Genomic DNA, 18303 nt, shown 5'->3' on the forward strand with positions numbered 1-18303 from the left:
TTCATAGGGCTTTCAGCCCTCTCTAAGCGGGTTTACAGAGAGTCAGCATATTGCCCCCAACAATCCGGGTCCTCGTTTCACCCACCTCGGAAGGATGGAAGGCTGAGTCAACCCTGAGCCAGTGAGATTTGAACCGCCGAACCTCAGAACTGCAGTCAGCTGAAGTAGCCTGCAGTGCTGCATTTAACTACTGCGCCATCTCGGCTATGATAAGACCTTGGAGATCTTCTAGTCCAACCCCCTGCTGAAGCAGGAGACCCTTTACCATGTCAGATAAATAAACACACACACACATTTACATCCCCCAGTACTAACTGCATTGGTTTGATTTGGTGGCTGCAGTGCGTCAGATAGAAAGTCCCTACAGAGACAACGGAGAAGATTATAGGAAGCTCACTTCCCGTCATTCAGGATGCTCCTTGTAAGTGCTATGTGCTTAGAACTCAAAAGTGTTGTTAGAGACCCCCACAGACCCACTTCACGGTCTCTGTTTCTGTTGCCCCCCATCTGGGAGGGGGTTTCAAAATATTTCTAGCAGGACTTTTTCCAGATTTTGGAAGAGCTTTGTTTCCTAGGCCACTGAGCGAAGCGAGCATGTGCGTGCGAAAAAAAGTTTGTGCGCCGAACCGGTAGTAATGCTGGCAGGAACCCACCCTTGCTCCAGGGGAAGATTGAAGGCAAACGAAAGTCCAGGCAGAAGAACATCATGGCTTCAAATCCTAAGGGACTGGGGTTTGGACAAAACTCAGCAGCACTTCTTCATGCGACTGTTGACAAAAATAGGATTGTCAACATGATCACCAACGTCCGATGACAGATATGGCACAAGAAGAAGGAAAATGTCATGCCATGCCATTCCTATTCTGTTCTGTTCTATTCTATTCTACTAATTTCTCTTCTATATTCCAATATTCTGTTCTGTTCTATTTCTGTTCTATTCTGTTCCATTTCTGTTTCTATTCTATTCTTATTCATAATTCTATTCTGTTTTATTCTTTATATTTCTCTTCTATATTCCAATATTCTGTTCTGTTCTATTTCTATTCTATTCTGTTCCAATTCTGATTCTATTCTACTATGTTTTCTATTCTTATTCATAATTCTATTCTGTTTTATTCTTTATATTTCTCTTCTATATTCCAATATTCTGTTCTGATCTATTTCTATTCTGTTCTGTTCCATTTCTGTTTCTATTCTATTCTGTTTTCTATTCTTATTCATAATTCTATTCTGTTTTATTCTTTATATTTCTCTTCTCTTCTATATTCCAATATTCTGTTCTGTTCTATTTCTATTCTGTTCTGTTCTGTTTCTATCCTATTCTGTTTTCTATTCTATTTCATTATTTTGTTTTATTCTTGATATTTCTCTTCTATATTCCAATATTCTGTTCTATTCTATTTCTGTTTCTATTTATTCTGTTTTCTATTCTATTTCATTATTCTGTTTTATTCTTGATATTTCTCTTCTATATCCCAATATTCTGTTCTGTTCTATTCTGTTCTATTTCTGTTTCTATTCTATTCTGTTTTCTATTCTATTCTTATTCATTATTCTGTTTTATTCTTGATATTTTCCATTCTATTCTTCTGTTTTATTCTATTCTATTTTCTATTCCTATTCTATTCTACCACAGGCCTCCCTTCCACCAGAGGGGGTCAACGAGGAGATTCCAAGTTGCAACATAAATCCTGAATTTCTGTTTCAGGATCCAGCAACAAACTCCAGTCTTGGAGCCTTGATTGATCCTCTATGTGGGTCCCTGGTGGGCTTCTTGGGGTGGCCTGCTCCCTAAAAGGCAGCTCCTGCCTAATAGACCAGTAGCTCCAGGCCTGGAGGGAGATCCCACGAATTGGGGAAGGGCACACCTCTTTCTTTTGCTTCCTCTGCTCCCTGAGCCCCACTTTATCCCATGCCCACCATGTCGGACAGACCCCTCAAACACAGGCAGAAATCCAAGCGGTGCGCGCTCTGCGAGGCTGCCTTTCCCGGGGCTGCGGAGGGGGACCTGTGTCCTCGCTGCTCCCTGCAGCCACTTAGCCCCCCCAGCTCGGCGTCAGGGGGCTTAGAGTCCCAATGGCGGGACCCCAGGGCCCCTTCCCCCTCCGCCAGCTCCGGAGAGGACCCCAAAGATCCAGATGTGGAGGAAGAGAAGGAGGAACCAGAGAGCCGGAAGGTGGACTGGGTAAGTTTGAACTGTCAACTCTCTTTTTTTTTAATTTTAATTTTTTTTAGCCTATGGCCTTGGTTCGAATCTCGTCTGCAAGATGTCATTGTGTTTTAATTTTTCAGTTTTTCCTTTTGAACCCAGAAACGGGCCGTTAATGCGAAGCTCAAAAAAGCTGAGCTCTGGAAATCTATGGAGATTCTCCGTCATCCAAGTCAGGATTGTCCCAAAGGAGCATTTTTTTTAAAAGAGGCAACTGGACTTCCTTGTTTTTCCTTCTGAAGACGTTTCGCTTCTCCAAGATGCTTCTTCAGCTCTGACTGGATGGTGGGGAAGGATTTTGTATTCCTTGCAGACAGCTGGTCATTTGCATCCTTTGAGAGGGTCGTTGAGGCCACTTGGAGGTTTTACCTGTGTCCTGAGAGTCACCCGAATGGTGCAAATGGGTGCAGAGCCTTCTTGGAACTGCTGAAAAGACCGTGTTGTAGAGTGGAGGTTAGGGTTAGGGTGATGTCATATCCCCCCCCCCCCCCACAATTGAGACAGGGCTGATCAATTTTGACATAAATGGTCTCTTGGATTCCTCTTTCAAACCAGCGCTCCTCTCCAAAACTCCAAAACTCTCCAATGGACTTTGCAGTCTTCAAAAGAGCAGCTTAAGTTGTCTTTTAAATGCAGATGGACTGCTGAATCGGTTCCACCACAAAACCGCGGACAACAAAATCGCGGTCGACGAAAGCGCGTATGTGACGTCATCACAGCACGACGAAAAAGATCGAAAAATGTAAAAATAAAGCGAAAACCTTACCCTAACCCCCCCCAAACCTAACCCTAAACCTAACCCTTAACCTAACCCTTAACCTAACCCTAAACCTAACCCTAAACCTAACCCTTAACGTAACGAAAAACCTAACGCTAACCCTTAACCTAATGCTAAACATAACGCTAACGCTCTAAACCTAACCCTAACCCTTAACCTAACCCTTACCTTTATGTGAATCGGCTTGCTGTAATTTAATTTTTATTTCAATTTTTCGATCTTTTTCGTCGCGTTGTGATGACGTCACATACGCGATTTCGTCGACCGCGCTTTTGTGGAACGCGGTTTTGACGGGTCACGGCTGAATCTTGTCTGCAAGGAGGATCAATCCTTCCCTTCCCCACCATCCAGTCAAGAGCTGAAGAAGCTTCTTGGAGGAGAAGCGAAACGCCTTCAAAGAGAAAACAGAAAGCCCAGTTGCCTCTTTGAGCTCCCAAAACTTGCTCCTTCCTGTTCCCGTGGTGTGCACTACATGTCACCCTCGACTTAACAACTGTTCAAAGTAACAACGGCCCTGAAAAATGAACTGATGGCCGTTTTTTCACACTTACGACCATTGCAGAACGGCCACAGATGAAAATTCAGATGCTTGGCAACTGGCATGTCTTTATGACAGTTGTCGTGTCCCCAGATCTTGTTTTTGTGACCTTCTGACAAGCACAGTCAAAGGGGGAAGTGAGATTCACTTAACAACCACTTTGCTAACAACTGTGCTGATTCACTTAACAACTGTGGCAAGAAAGGTCATAAAATGGAGTACAACTCACTTAACAACTGTCTTTTCTTGGCAAATTTGGGGGCTTGTGCAGTTCATTAAAAGATTCCTTCTGTGGCCCTTCCCGCACATCCATCCATGCATAGCAGGCACATAACACAACTTGAACGTGGATTATGTTCCTTAGCCCACTTTAATTGCATTTGTATCTCTTTGATGTAGTTAATAGTGATATTTACTGGAGGAATTGGAAAAGATGAATCAATCCAAAACTTGAGAGCATATTTTTTGCATGCAAACAATCTTGAGATCTGGTTTCTGGCAACCTATCTTATTGGAGGATCTGAAGAAGCTCTTTGTCTAGATCACTGAACTACCTCTGGGGTGTAATCGGATGGCTATTTTTACAACATTTACTGTTAGATCCTCCCATGTTATGTAAGATATCTGGCTGCCTGATATTTGTACCGAGTGCATCTAAATTTAATTGCATTCACACACCTTTTTATTCTTATCATTAGTTAAATATCTCCCTATAGATGCAGTTATGGAATAGCTTTTGGATTAACTCAATATTCATTTTTTAAAAAAGGAATTGCTGGCTGCGGAAAAATTTGAATCTTGCAAACTCATCCTCACAAAAAGGATGCTTTGATTGCCAATACTTTTCAGGACATGTGCTTCTTGCATATAGATGCATAAAAAGGCATAGGCGAACGTTTTTTAAAAATCAAGCATTTATCTCCAATTATTTAATTACATCGTTTTTGATTGCAGTGACTGCTAACTTTCTACTTGTACCAAAAATAATGTTGGAGAACAGGTTAGCAGGACCCTTTGTCAACAGTAGCTGTGAAAATATTCAAGAAATCAATATTTTAAATCTGGATGCCAAAATGGTACTATACATTCTTCATGCTGTTTTTTAAAGGGTAATTGATAAATGTATGTATTATTGCTTTGAAATTTTATTGTGGTAATGGTAAAACTCAGCATAAAAATATTTAAAATAAATAAAAGTATTTTATTTGGAAAAGTATTTTTTAAGAACCCCAATTGTTTCCAAGGGACTTCTGTTGATCACAGAATGCTTTAGTTTTAAAAATTTTGGTCCTGAACTGCAGAGGTGCTTATTTATCTTATTTACAAAAACTCAAAAAGAAGTGGAAAATGTTTTAATTTTAAAATGAGCTTTTTCCATTACAGAATTAAAAGAGCAACATCATAAAACCAACAAAACCTTGTCATGTCATTCTAGGAAAAAAGCTTATTCTAAATGATTGTACTATTCATCTACAACCAGAATTAAGAGTTGGAAGGGACCTTAGAGGTCTTCTAGTCGAACCCCTTGCTCAACCATGGTTGCCAGGGAGACGGACTATAATTCTTATTATAGCAAATAAAATGCAGAAAGGGCAGCGTTCAGACATCGCCCAGAACCACGATTTCCTTAACCACAGTTAGTTGCAAACTGAGTTTACTTTACACCCAACCTAGTGCCCTCCAGATGCCATTGCAACAGACAATGGAGGAAACCAGATTGGGGAAGGCGCCTCCATGAGCGGGAGACCAGTTGTGGTTTCCACAGCCCCGCGGCTGGCTGGGGATGATGGGGGTTGGAATTGGAAGCACTGCCCCCAATTATATTATGCGTTATACACGTATAATGCAGTGTTTCTCAACCTTGGCAACTTGAAGATGTCCGGACTTCAACTCCCAGAATTCCCCAGCCAGCATTCGCTGGCTGGGGAATTCTGGGAATTGAAGTCCGGACATCTTCAAGTTGCCAAGGTTGAGAAACACTGGTATAAAATTTCCAGCGGAACTTCCGGTGCGGGGGGATGCCGTTTCCGCCCGGAATCTCTCGCGAACGACGGTCCCTCCCGGTTGGGTCCGTCCGGAAGCACTTCCGGTTCAGCCCAGCCCCGTTGGCAAGAGTCGGGCGTGAGCAGCCGAGGAGGGAAGACGTGCCGGGACAGGTAGGGAGAGGGATGCCGCCCCAGGAGGGGAGACAGGAGGAGCCCCCTTTTTTTGGAGGGGTGAGGAAGCATAGCTGGTAGTGTGGGGGGGGCTGTTTAGGGACGAGGGGGACAGCAGGAGGCGGGGCGGGAGGGGGCGGAGGGCGAAGGGAGGGGGGTTCATGGGGTGGGAGGGGGGTTCATGGGGTAGGAGGGGGTTCATGGGGTGGGAGGGGGTTCATGGGGTGGGAGGGGGTTAAGCCCCCCAGGGAGGTTGCATCAGAACTGGGGAGGGGGTCTAAAGTGGGAGGTGGGAGGACAAGTGCAGCCTTATGGGTTCATGCCTTGGGTGGGGGGTTATGGATGGGGGGGGGTGTTCTGGGCTGCTGCTCTTTGGGGTATTTATAATATTGGCCGCTGTTTTTAATTCTTCTCTTTTTCCCCACCTCGCCGTTTTGTGAGTCATCCAGAGTCTCTGCTGCCGAGATGGGCGCCCAGGTAGTCCTCGACTTACAGCCAGCATTGAGACCCAAAGGGATGTTGCTAAGCGAGACAGTTGTTAAATGAGTTTTGGCCCCGTTTCAGGGCCTTCCTTGCCACGGTTGTTAAGCAAATCACCGCAGCTGTTAAGCGGATCACTGCAGCCGTTAAGCGGATCACTGCAGCCATTTAAGCGAGCAACACGACTTCCCCGTTGACTTTGCTTGTCAGGAGGTCGCAAAAGGGGATCGCATGAGACCCCGGGGATACTGCGACCGTCGTAAATAGGAACCAGTGGTCAAGCGTCCGGATTTTGATCACGTGGCCATGAAGTTGCTGGAGCGGTCGTAAGTGTGAAAATGGATCGTTGCTCACTTTCGTCAGTGTTGTTGTAACTTTGAATGATCAATAGGTTGTTGTAAGTCAAGGACTATGTTTCTTTGTTTGTTTAAGCATATGGCATATAGGGAGTCCTCAGCTTACAACAGTTCGTTTAGTGACTTTTCAATATTGTCATGTCACTGAATAAAGTGGCTTATGGTCGTTTTTCACACTTACAGCCATTGTAGTATCTCCATGATCCTGTGATCAAAATCCAGGTGAATGGTTCATATTTATGACCGTCGCTAGTCATGTGATCACGTTTTGCGACCTTCCGACCAGCCAAGACAATGGGGAAGCCAGATTGCCAAGCATCGGAATTTTGATTTACATGACCGGGGGGGGGGGGGATGCTGCAAATGGTCGTAAGTGTGAAAAAACAGTCCGTTTTCTAGTGCCGTTGTAACTTTGAACGGCCACTAGACGCACTTGTAAGTCGAGGACTGCCTGTGTGTGAGCCGGTGTCTCGACAAGGAGCAAATAGAGCCCAAATTCATTACGTAAGCAGATGTGGCAGATGGGCTGCCGAGGTGTCCTTGCTGTGCCACACAGTCATTGGCAACAGGGGTGTGTGCCAAACCTTGCCCAAGGGCATTGTGCAAAGGGCAGGAATGATGCAGTCGGGCCCGGGGTCAGCCGGCCCAGGTTGCATAAACCAGGGATGTGGCTGTGGTTTGTTGGTTTTATATGATGTGGATTGTTTCGTTTTTCTTCTTAATTAATTGTCTGTTGTGCCCAGAGTCATACATTGTGTTTTCAGTGGCTTCCTCAGTTCCTTGCCACCTGGCTATTACCCCGGGGGAGGGCCTTCTCTGTGGCAGCTCCGGCCCTCTGGAATGAACTCCCCGCAGGGATTCAGACCCTCACCTCTCTGCAGGCTTTGCCGGCAGGCCTGGGGGTGATGAGTTCCCTCCCCTCTCGACATGGTTGTGCGACTGTTGTCTACTTTTATTATTTGTATTTTGTCTTTTATGTTCCCCTTTTTTTCCCCCTTGAATTGTTTGCTGCCCTGAGTCCTCCCGGAGAATACAAATAATAAAATACAATACAAATACAAAATACAATACAATCCTTGTGCTGTTTGCAGGCTTACAGGGAGTCCTCAGCTTACGGCTGCAATGGAGCCTAACATTTCTGCTGCTATGAGATGTTTGTTTGCCCCATTTTATGACCTTTCTTGCCAGAGTTGTTAAGGGAATCATCGCAACGGTGGTTAAGTCAATACCCTCGGAAGATTCAAAGACATCCAGGACATTGTTTTCCCAAAGGTGTTTTTTTCAGGAAGCAACTGGGCTTCCTTGTTTTTTTTCCTTCGAAGACGTTGCTAAGTGAATCCGATCAGAATAGAACAGTGGTGAAATTCAAATTGGTTTACTGCCGGTTCTGTGGGCGTGGCAGGGGAAGGATACCGCAAAATCTCCGTTCCCATCCCCACTCTGTGGCCAGCCAGAGGTGGTGCAGTGGTTAAATGCAGCACTGCAGGCTACTTCAGCTGACTGCAGTTCTGCCGTTCGGCGGTTCAAATCTCACCGGCTCAGGGTTGACTCAGCCTTCCATCCTTCCGAGGTGGGTGAAATGAGGACCCGGATTGTTGTTGTTGGCAATATGCTGACTCTGTAAACCGCTTAGAGAGGGCTGAAAGCCCTAGGAAGCGGTATATAAGTCTAACTGCTATTGCTATTCTCGGTGAATTCTCCTAGTTCTTTTGTAAAAGCATCTTCAGCTGACTGCAGTTCTGCAGTTCGGCGGTTCAAATCTCACCGGCTCAGGGTTGACTCAGCCTTCCATCCTTCCGAGGTGGGTAAAATGAGGACCCGGATTGTTGTTGGGGGCGATATGCTGACTCTGTAAACCGCTTAGAGAGGGCTGAAAGCCCTATGAAGCGGAATATAAGTCTAACTGCTATTGCTATTGCTATTGCATTTGCCAGTTCTCCAAACTACTCAAAATTTCCGCTACCGGTTCCCAGAACCTGCTGAGTTTCACCCCTGAGAATAGAGATGGGAGGGACCTTAGAGGTCTTCTAGTCCAACCCCCTATTCAAGCAGGAGACCCGCCTAGACCACTTCAGACAAGTGGCTGTCCAATCTCTTCTTGAAAAAACCTCCAGCGATGGAGCAACCACAACTTCTGGTGGCGAGCAGTTCCACTGGTGAATTGTCCTCACTGTCAGGAAGTTTCTCCTCAATTCCAAGTTGCTTCTCTCCTTGATGAGTTTCCATCCGTCGCTTCCTCTCCTGGCTTCAGATGCTTTGGAAAACAAATCCTTGTAGCAACCTCTCAAATCCTGGAATACTCCTGTCATGTCCCCCCCGCGAGTCCTTATTTCCTCCGGCTTCCCCATCGACTTTGCTTGTCGCAAAATCACGTGACTTTGGGGCGCTGCCATCGTGAATTTGAGTCCGTCCGTCAAGCCTCTAAATTTTAAATCATGGGGATGCTGGAATGTGAAAAGCAGTCATGCCCCTATTTTTCAATGCTGTCGTAACTTCTAATGCTCACTTAAGTGAACAGTTTGGAAGCCGAGGGCTGTCTGTACTGACTTAACATCTGCAGAGGGCTCGGCTAACAACGGGGGCAAGAAAAGTTGTACAACGAGGCAAAAACTCACTTAACAAGCACTTTGCTTAGCGGCGGAAATTTTGGGCTCAACTGTGGTCATAACTCCAGGACACTTTGTATTGTAAACTGAATGTTCTGACCGAGGCTTCCCGAGAGCCTGAAGCAAACTCCTTGTCCAGACAAAAACCCCTTTTGTTCATTTGCTCTGAATTCTGCTCCTTCACATCCAGCAAACTCTTTCCAGGGAGGATTTACAGTCACAGACTTTATCTGGCTTGGAGAGCTGCCAGGCCGATCTCTGCAGAACTTGGCAAGGAGCCTCGGAGAGTCACGAACCAATTAAGCAAATTAATGGTCTCCTGCAAACTCCACTCCCCTTTCGCTTCTCTTTTATTCCCTCTGGGAGGGGCCATTCACCATCCATCTGTGGCCTTACTCCCAAGTCGACCCCTGTTCTTTAGCTCTTCCCATCGTCTGGCAACTCTGCTCATGAACACACTGGGAACAGGCTCCAGCTGTTCTTCTGCCTCACTGATGTCTGACTCCGAAGGCAGCTGATAACTGTCAGACAGCCCTGGCCCCCTCTCTGCCTCCGACACAGAGCCCTCCTCAGAGCCTTCCCCAGACTCCAGGACTGGCCCATCTTCCTCCCCAAACTCCTCATTGTCCCAATCTGCTCCGTTGGCGGGCCACAACACTGGATCCCAGTGTGGAAAACCACACAGGCACCGTGACCTCCCCAACACTGAAAGGTGCAGCTGTTACACACCCTCCAAAGGTGCTCCCATTTGTTCATCATATTTTGCTAATGATGAATAATGTCAGTGAAATGTAAGAGTTTGTGAGTTTATTCTCTTTCATCCCGGTCCTTATCGAGGTTTATTTTCTCAGCTTCTGGCACAATTATTCTGAAATGCTCTTTCATCGTTGCGTGCTTCGGATACCAAGCCTGGGAGTCATTGTGTTAGTGCAGCCATGAGTGTTGTGAAACCTGACTGTTGTTGGCAGAGTAGATAGTCGAAGTGGGCCGCTTGTGGCAGTGCCCATTTCAGGGTGTGTGTGTGTGTGTGTTTGTGGGCAGGTGAGAAACGAATAACATAGGATCTGGGGCGTAATGAGAATTGTGTGAGATCGCAGCGCTTGTGAAATAAATAGGTTAACACATGTAAGCTCCGATTGGACACAATCCTAACCCCCCCCCAAAAAAGAGGGGGTGACTTGAAGGTGGCGTTAATCAGGGAAGGGGTGTCCCGCCCCCCCCCCAGCCCTGATTCCAGAATTCATGAGCATTGTGTCCTTGAAAAAGCAGGGCACCGTCATAGCATGTGCCAAAAAGTGTGGGGGGAAATTGAAAATTAATTTGTGCCACGATTTCGTGGAGAGGAAACATCAGCAGACGACTGTGTAGGGGGTCCTCGACTTACATCCGTCCGTTTACTGACCGTTCAAAGTTACAATGGCGACTTAATGACTGGCTTGTAGTTATGGCGGTTGCAGTGTCCCAGCTTCGCATCATCCTTGCGACCTTCTGACAAGCAAAAGCAATGGGAAAGCCAGGTGCACTTAACGGCGGTGAACAACTGCAGTGATTCACTTAACAACCGTGTCAAGAAATGAGGCAAAACTCACTTTGACAACTGTCTCACTTAGCAACAAAAATTTGGGGCACAGTTGTGGTTGTAAGTCGAGGACTGCCTGTACTCTCTAAAGGCAGTCGTTGACTTTTGACCACAATTGATCCCAAAATCTAGGTTGCTAAATGAAGCGCTTGTGAAGTGAGTTTCTCCCGGCTTTATGACTTTCCTTGTTGTTAAGTGAATCATTGCGGTTGTTAAGTTAGTAACCCGGTTGTTAAGTGAAGCTGGCTTCTCCCTTGAGTTTGCTTGTTCAGAAGGTCGCAAAAGGGGATCACGTCTCACACACACACACACACACATATACACGGGACACCGCAACTGTCGTAAATGTGAGTCAGTTGTCCAGCATCCGAATGTAAACAGCGTGACGATGGGGAACGCTGCCATGGTCGTAAGCGTCATGCCACTTTTTTCAGTGCCGTTCTGACTTTGAATGGCCACTAAATGAACTTTGTAAGTCGAGGACTTCAAGCGTACAGCGTTCGTAGAGTCCTAGGATTGGAAGGGACCTGGGATGTTGTCTATAGTCTAACCCCCTTGCTCAAGGCAGCAACCGTACACCATCCCAATCAAATGGTTTGACTGCTTTTGAAAATGGAGCACCTACAACTTCTGGTGGCAAGCAGTTCCACGGATGGGAAAACCTCTCCTTAGTTCTAAGTTGGATGTCTCCTTGTTTAGTTCCCACCCATTGCTTCTCACCCTGCCCTCTGGCGCCCTAGAGAATCCGTCCATCTCCTCCTTCTTTCTGGGACCTTGTCTTAGAGCTGGCATGTCCAACCTCGGCGCCTTCAAGACCTGTGGACTTCAACTCCCAGAATTCCCCAGCCAGCAGGGAGGAATTCTGGGGGTTGAAGTCCACAGGTCTCGAAACTGCCAAGGTTGTGTCCTCCTCTCGTAGAGTTGTGCCATCACGAAGGAGTTTTCACATCTGAACCTTCTCACGGTGCTTTCTTTAAATTCCACCGTCAACAGGTCATACAATCCAAGGACTTAAGCATGCGTGTTACAAAGGGCGTGTATCGTTTTTTTTTTAAAGTTTTTACAAAGTTGGCACCTGTTCATAGTCCACAAACAGAGCGTGTGATTCATCGGAAAGCTCTGAAGCTTAATTTTCTGGGTTGGAACGGAAAGTCCTCAAATCTGTGACAATACGCCGTGGCCAACTCATCGTAGTTCAGAGTTATATGTCTGTGGAGTTTCTCCGTCATCCAGGTCATGGATTTTTATTTATTTTTATTTAATTGACTGTGAATTCTGCTCCTTCACATCCAGCAAAGTCTTTCAAGGGAGGATTTACAGTCACAGACCTTATCTGGCTTGGAGAGCTGCCAGGCCGAGATCTGCAGAACTTGGCAAGGAGCCTCGGAGAGTCACAAACCAATTAAGCAAATTAATTGTCTCCTGCAAACTCCACTCCCCTTTTGCTCCTCTTTTATTCCCTCTGGGAGGGGCCATTCACCGTCCACCTGTGGCCTTACTCCCAACTCAACCCCTGTTCTTTAGCACTTCCCATCGTCTGGCAACTCTGCGCATGCACACACTGGGAACAGGCTCCAGCTGTTCTTCTGCCTCACTGATGTCTGACTCTGAAGGCAGCTGATAACTGGCATACGACTCTGGTCCCCTCTCTCTGACACAGAGCCCTCATCCGGGTCTTCCCCAGACTCCAGGACTGGCCCATCTTCCTCCACACTCTCCAAATCTGCTGCCAGCTCCATTGGCCACTGGTGGGCCACAACAGCCAACTTGGAGGTTTCTCTGTGTCCTCAGAGTCACCTGGGCGGTGCAAATGAGTATGGAGCCTTCTTGGAACCATGAAAGGACCGTGTTATGGACAGGAGAGACATGATGTTGATGAGGTTCCATACCCCTTTGCACTGACTCTCAGGACACAGATAAAATCTCCAAGTGGCCTCAGCCACCTTCTAAAAGGAATGCAAATGACCAGCTTTGTCTGCAAGGAGCATCAATCTTTCCATTTCCACACCATCCTCCAAGGAGCTGAAGAAGCTCTTTGGAGGAGAAGCGAAACTTTTCTTCAAAGGGAAAAAAAAATAAGAAAGTCCAGTTGCTTCTGAAAAAAGCACCTTTGGGGGCGACAGGAGGTACCCTAAAACCAAAGAAATGGTGGCATGCACCAATCCTTACCGAAAGTATGCAAAAGGGAGGGACAGAACGAATTGCGAAGGGCAAAAATTAAGATCAGTTTGATTTGTCTCAAATAATAACGTAGAGTTTTTTCAATTGTTCCTCAGCGAGTTGGCCGTGGGGAGTTTCCCCGTTCCCCTCCTATCTACAGGATATCCATGTTTGGGATTTCCCTGGGAACAATTTCCGGACAGGCATTATGTAGAACAAGCGTTTCCTTCCCTCCCAGCTGACAAATCAAATGACATATAAGTTTTCCCACCAAGGTTACTGTTGTGTTTAGACAGGCAGTCCTCAACCTACGACCAGAATTGAAAACCAGAATTTCTGTCGCTAGGCGAAGCATTTGTTAAATGAGTTTTACCCCGTTTTGCGACCCTTTCCTGCCCTGGTTTTTAAGCGAATTGCAGCGGTTTAATAAGCGACATGGTTGTTAAGTGAATCCAGATTCTTCCTTGACTGTGCTTGTCGGAAGGTCGCAAAAGGGGAATTCTTGACATACACACACACACTCAGGGCACCACACCCGTCATAAGTACGGGTCATGAATCCAAACTCGATCCTGTGACTGTAGGGATGCTGCAACGGTCATTAGTGGGGGGGGGAAATGATTATAAGTTGCCTTCTTCACTTCCGTTGTATCTTCAGACGGTTACTAAACGGATGGTTGTAATTCGAGGACTACCTGTAAACTTTTGCCCAAGCTTTTACAGTGCTAAAATAAGCAGAGGAGTCCTAATTGCAGTGCTGGCATGATTGCTGGGTTAGGAGAAGAAGAGAAAAAATTCAATATTTATTGTCCAGTATTGCCTGGGCCGTGACCCGTCAAAAGCGCTGAGGACAAAATCGCGCTCGACGAAAGCGCGCATGTGACATCATCACAGCGCGACAAAAAAAATTAAAAATTGAAATAAAATTAAAATTAAAGCAAGCCGATTCACATAAAGGTAAGGGTTAGGTTAAGGGTTAGGGTTAGGGTTAGGGTTAGGTTAAGGGTTAGGGTCAGGTTTAGAGCGTTAGCGTTAGGTTTAGCGTTAGGTTAAGGGTTAGGTTTAGGGTTAGGTTAAGGGTTAGGTTAAGGGTTAGGTTTAGGGTTAGGTTTAGGGTTAGGTTTGGGGGCGTTAGGGTAAGGTTTTAGCTTTATTTTTACATTTTTCGATCACAGCGCGATGTTTTTGTCGCGCTGTGATGATGTCAAATGCGCGCTTTCGTCAAGCGTGATTTTGTCCTCCGCGATTTTGTGGTGGAACCGCCTGGGCAGCTGATTTTCCTGCCACTCGAGCAGAGACAATCAGTGTGTCAGACAACCACACAAATTCCCTCCCTCCCTTCTTGCCCCCACGTCTCCCGGCCGACGTGCCAGGAGGCCCGTTGCCAGCGTGCTCCGCTGGCGTTGAGTCAGGCAGCCGGCCAGCTGGGCACTGCCCCCTTTTCCTTCCGGCCGCTCTCTGAACTAAAGGGAGTTCTTCATTCTCCCCCTTGGATCCTCCAGGTGTTTCCAGCCGATCTTCCAGAGGCGATTTACAGGATGGATCCCCAGATCTCGGCCAGGCTGAACTCCAGGAAGAGGAGGAAAGAAGGAGGGGGTCCCAATGGGGCCGCGGAGTCGGACGGCATCCCCTTAAAACTGCCCCGCAACTGTTTTGTAAGTTGGGAAAGGCCTGAGCGAGGGGGGGGGGGCAGGCAAGGAGCAGCGGGGTGGACTTCAACTCCCAGAATGCTCAGAAAGTGGGCGGGTTTCAGCACCCAGAATTCTAGGCTGGGCTGGGGAATTCTGGGAGTCGAAGTCCACCCACTTTGAAGAGTCTGAGATTGACAAATGCTGTTCTAGGGTGACTCAATCCCTCTGGCTCTGCTGGGAAGAATCACATTTGTTAATTGCACTTGTTCTCGTCTGTTTCTACCCCAAATTCAGATCTTGCAGGCATCTTCCTTTATTATTTAATTTAATTTTTTATGTAATTTTCATTGTAATCTATTGTTTTTATTTTACTTATTTTTCATTTTGCTTAATTTTTACTTTACTTATTTTTTATTTAATTGTTTGTTTTGCTTAATTTTTACTTTATTTTACTTTTTTATTTAATTTTGAATTTATTAAAATGGAAAATTTAATTTATTTTGCTTATTTTTTTATTTTGCTTAATTTATATTTTGCTTATTTTTTATTTTACTTATTTTTATTTAATTTTTTATTTTGCTTAATTTTTATTTTATTTTACTTTTTTATTTAATTTTTGCTTTAATCTATGGTTTTTATTTTACTTTTTTTTATTTTGCTTAATTTTATTTTATTTTACTTTTTTGTTTAATTTTCATTTTAATTTATTGTTTTTATTTTACTTATTTTTTATTTTGCTTAATTTTTCTTTTGTTTAATTTTGATTTTAATTTATTGTTTTTATTTTATTTATTCTTTGCTTAATTTTTCTTTTATTTGTATTAAATTTTAATTTTAATTATATTTATTTGACTTATTTTGTTTTATTTTTATTTATTTCAATTTTAATTTTTATTAAGATTTATTTGTTTTTATTTTATTTTTGTTTCCTATTCTTTTCTTTATTTTTATTTCCTGTTCTTTTGTTTATTTTTATTTCACTTTATTATTTTTATATTTCATTTCACTCCAATTTTTTGATTTCTCTCTGCTTTTTTAATTCTTATTTTATTGTAATTTTTATTAGGATTTGATTGTTTTAATTATTTATTATATTTATTTTTTATTAATATTTTTTAATTTTTATTTCCTACCTATTTCATTTCAAAATGACTTTGGCCGGCTTTAATCACATATTAACACATATCCCTCCCAGCTGCCTCTTTCTCCCACCAGCCCCTTACCCTATCTGAGGGGAGAAACACCTGCTCTGCAACCACAGTTTTTAAACCTTGCAGTCAGAAGTATTTTTAACATCTTGAACTCATCCCGAAAGGTCGCAGCAAAGATCACTGCCAGTTCAGCTTCAGCTATATGTGTGTGTGTGTGTGTGTGTGTGTGTGTTGCATTTGTGCTGATAAATAAATAAAGGGAGACTAGTATAGATCTATTTCAAGCTATTTAGCTCTCATCAGCTAGCCATACCCTTACTGGGAATCGAACCTGTGCTGTAATGCATCTTAGGCAGATGTGTTAACCACCAAGCCACAGAGTTCGACTCCTTATCAGCCAAGCCAGGATGAAAGGTATCTATTTAGAGTTACAACCCCCGGTATGCCCAAATATGGGAGGAAGATCACTACTTCCATTCTCTGTCCTTCGGCTTGTCACAAGAGACCATCCAGACAGAAACCCAATATTTTTACTGTTGCCTTTTTGTTACATTTTGTTGTATTTGTGCTGATAAATAAATAAAGAGAGACTAGTATAGATCTATTTCAAGCTATTTAGCTCTCATCAGCTAAATATTTCAGAATCGAACCTGTGCTGTAATGCATCTTAGGCAGATGTGTTAACCACCAAGCCACAGAGTTCGACTCCTTATCAGCCAAGCCAAGGATGAAAGGTATCTATTTAGAGTTACAATCCCCGGTATGCCCAAATATGGGAGGAAGATCACTACTTCCATTCTCTGTCCTTCGGCTCGTCACAAGAGACCATCCAGACAGAAACCCAATATTTTTACTGTTGCCTTTTTGTTACATTTGTTGTATTTGTGCTGATAAATAAATAAAGGGAGACTAGTATAGATCTATTTCAAGCTATTTAGCTCTCATCAGCTAGCCATACCCTTACTGGGAATCGAACCTGGGCTGTATTGCATCTTAGGCAGATGTGTTAACCACCAAGCCACATATATATATATATTGGGCGTACCAAGGGTTGTGACACTAATTACACACCACACACACACACACACACACACACACACATATATATATATATGTGTGTGTGTGTGTGTGTGTGTATTTAGTGTCACAACACACAGACACACACACACACAGACACACACACATATACATATATTTCTCCCTGGAATTGTTTTAAAGTGGAGCTGATATAATAATGCAAAGTTTCTAAAGTTTGCCAAGCTTAAGACGTGTGGACTTCAACTCCCAGAATTCCCCCAGCCAGCATAGCTTACTCTCTTGTCATCCCTTCCTCTGCGATCTCTCCAGAGAAAGATAAGAGAAAAACAAACGGGCCAGTCGTGGGTTCCTGCTGGTCCTAACCAGTACGGGCATACCGGGAGTGGCCTGGGGCAGCTGAGAGTGTACCGGTACGGCGGCTCTTGGCTCACCCACCCGCCCGACCTCTATAACTGTATGTATGCCCAAAGGCACACTGTGCATGTGTGCCCAGCACACATCAGGCTCGTGCACGGACAGAGAGCGATCAGGGTACCGGTAGCGACAGTAAGAGCATCTCACCACTGAAAGAGGCGTGGCTGACTGGGGAATTCTGGGAGTTGAAGTCCACGCGTCTTAAAGTTGCAAAGCTTGAAAAACACAGGATGAATTCCACACTCAAATATGCTACAATCCTTCCATAATCCCTGGACCGAATCCCCTTTTCCTAACCTTTCTGAATGTCGAATAAGGACATTTTTTTTTTCTTGGCTTTGATTCTTTAAATCCAGGGCCTCCGAGAGCCAGCGCCGTTTTCCGATGAGCTGGAAGTGGATTATAGCAAGGCCTACACCCGGGTCACATTTGAGGAGGCCACAAGAGGGACGCCGTGTAAGTGCTTATCCATACGACGAAAACCAAGAGCCAGCAGTTTCTTTACGGGACTTGTTACGGTCCTCGACTTACAACGCGACCATTCAAAGTTACAAGAAGTGACTTACGACCGTTTCTCGCACTGGCCATTGCAGCATCCCCAATATCATGCGTTCGAATGCTTGGCAAACGATTCATATTTATGACGGTTGCCTTTCCTTTGGCCCGATTTTACGACTTTCCTTGCCGCCGTTGTTAAGCGAAACCACGGCAGTTCAGTTAGTCACGCGGTCGTTAAGTGGATCTGGCTTCCCCCTTTGCTGGTCGGAAGGTCGCAAAAAGGGATCATGTGACCCCCGGGGACACTGCGGCCGTCGTAAATATGAATCCGTTGCCAAGCGTCTGAATTTTTGACCCCGAGGATACCCCAATGGTCACCAGCGTGAAACACTGTCATAAGTCAAATTTTTCAGTGCCGTTGTGGTCGCTAAACGAAAGATTATAAGTCAAGGACGATGTGTACTTCCAGTTTTCGGCAAAACCAGCCCTGCAGGGAAACATTGCTTCAGTTAACGACCGTGGCATTAACCATCTCCATGAAGATGCTATAATCAGGATGGTTACATTGACATTTTGCAACCGTCCTGATTTAATGACGCTAATGGGCAGGGTCCCTTATGGTCAGAAGTCGAGGCCAGCAGAATACCTGGGATTTTAAAAAAACCTGGAAAAAATGGGGAATAAATAGGGTTTTTCCCCCCTTTTTTTCC

General features: G+C 44.8%; 1 protein-coding gene across 2 annotated transcripts in view; it reads left to right on the plus strand.

The window, feature by feature from the left end:
• PCYT1A (phosphate cytidylyltransferase 1A, choline) overlaps positions 1 to 18303 on the plus strand; it is a 42047-nt gene that overhangs the window by 11896 nt on the left and 11848 nt on the right. Inside the window, exons 1-3 of one of the 2 annotated variants that reach the window (XM_087725024.1) lie at positions 5601 to 5681; positions 14364 to 14516; positions 17452 to 17551. In XM_087725024.1, coding sequence (XP_087581150.1) covers positions 14400 to 14516; positions 17452 to 17551 — 217 coding nt within the window. In that variant the 5' untranslated portion in view covers positions 5601 to 5681; positions 14364 to 14399. Of the gene's footprint in view, positions 1 to 5600; positions 5682 to 14363; positions 14517 to 17451; positions 17552 to 18303 lie in introns of those variants that run through there. The other variant, XM_087725025.1, reaches the window with a different exon arrangement.

This window comes from Thamnophis sirtalis, unplaced genomic scaffold (genome assembly GCF_051295495.1).
Source record: "Thamnophis sirtalis isolate CommonGarterSnake01/CBP01778 unplaced genomic scaffold, rThaSir2_p1.2 scaffold_11, whole genome shotgun sequence".
NCBI classification, from domain to species: domain Eukaryota; kingdom Metazoa; phylum Chordata; class Lepidosauria; order Squamata; family Natricidae; genus Thamnophis; species Thamnophis sirtalis.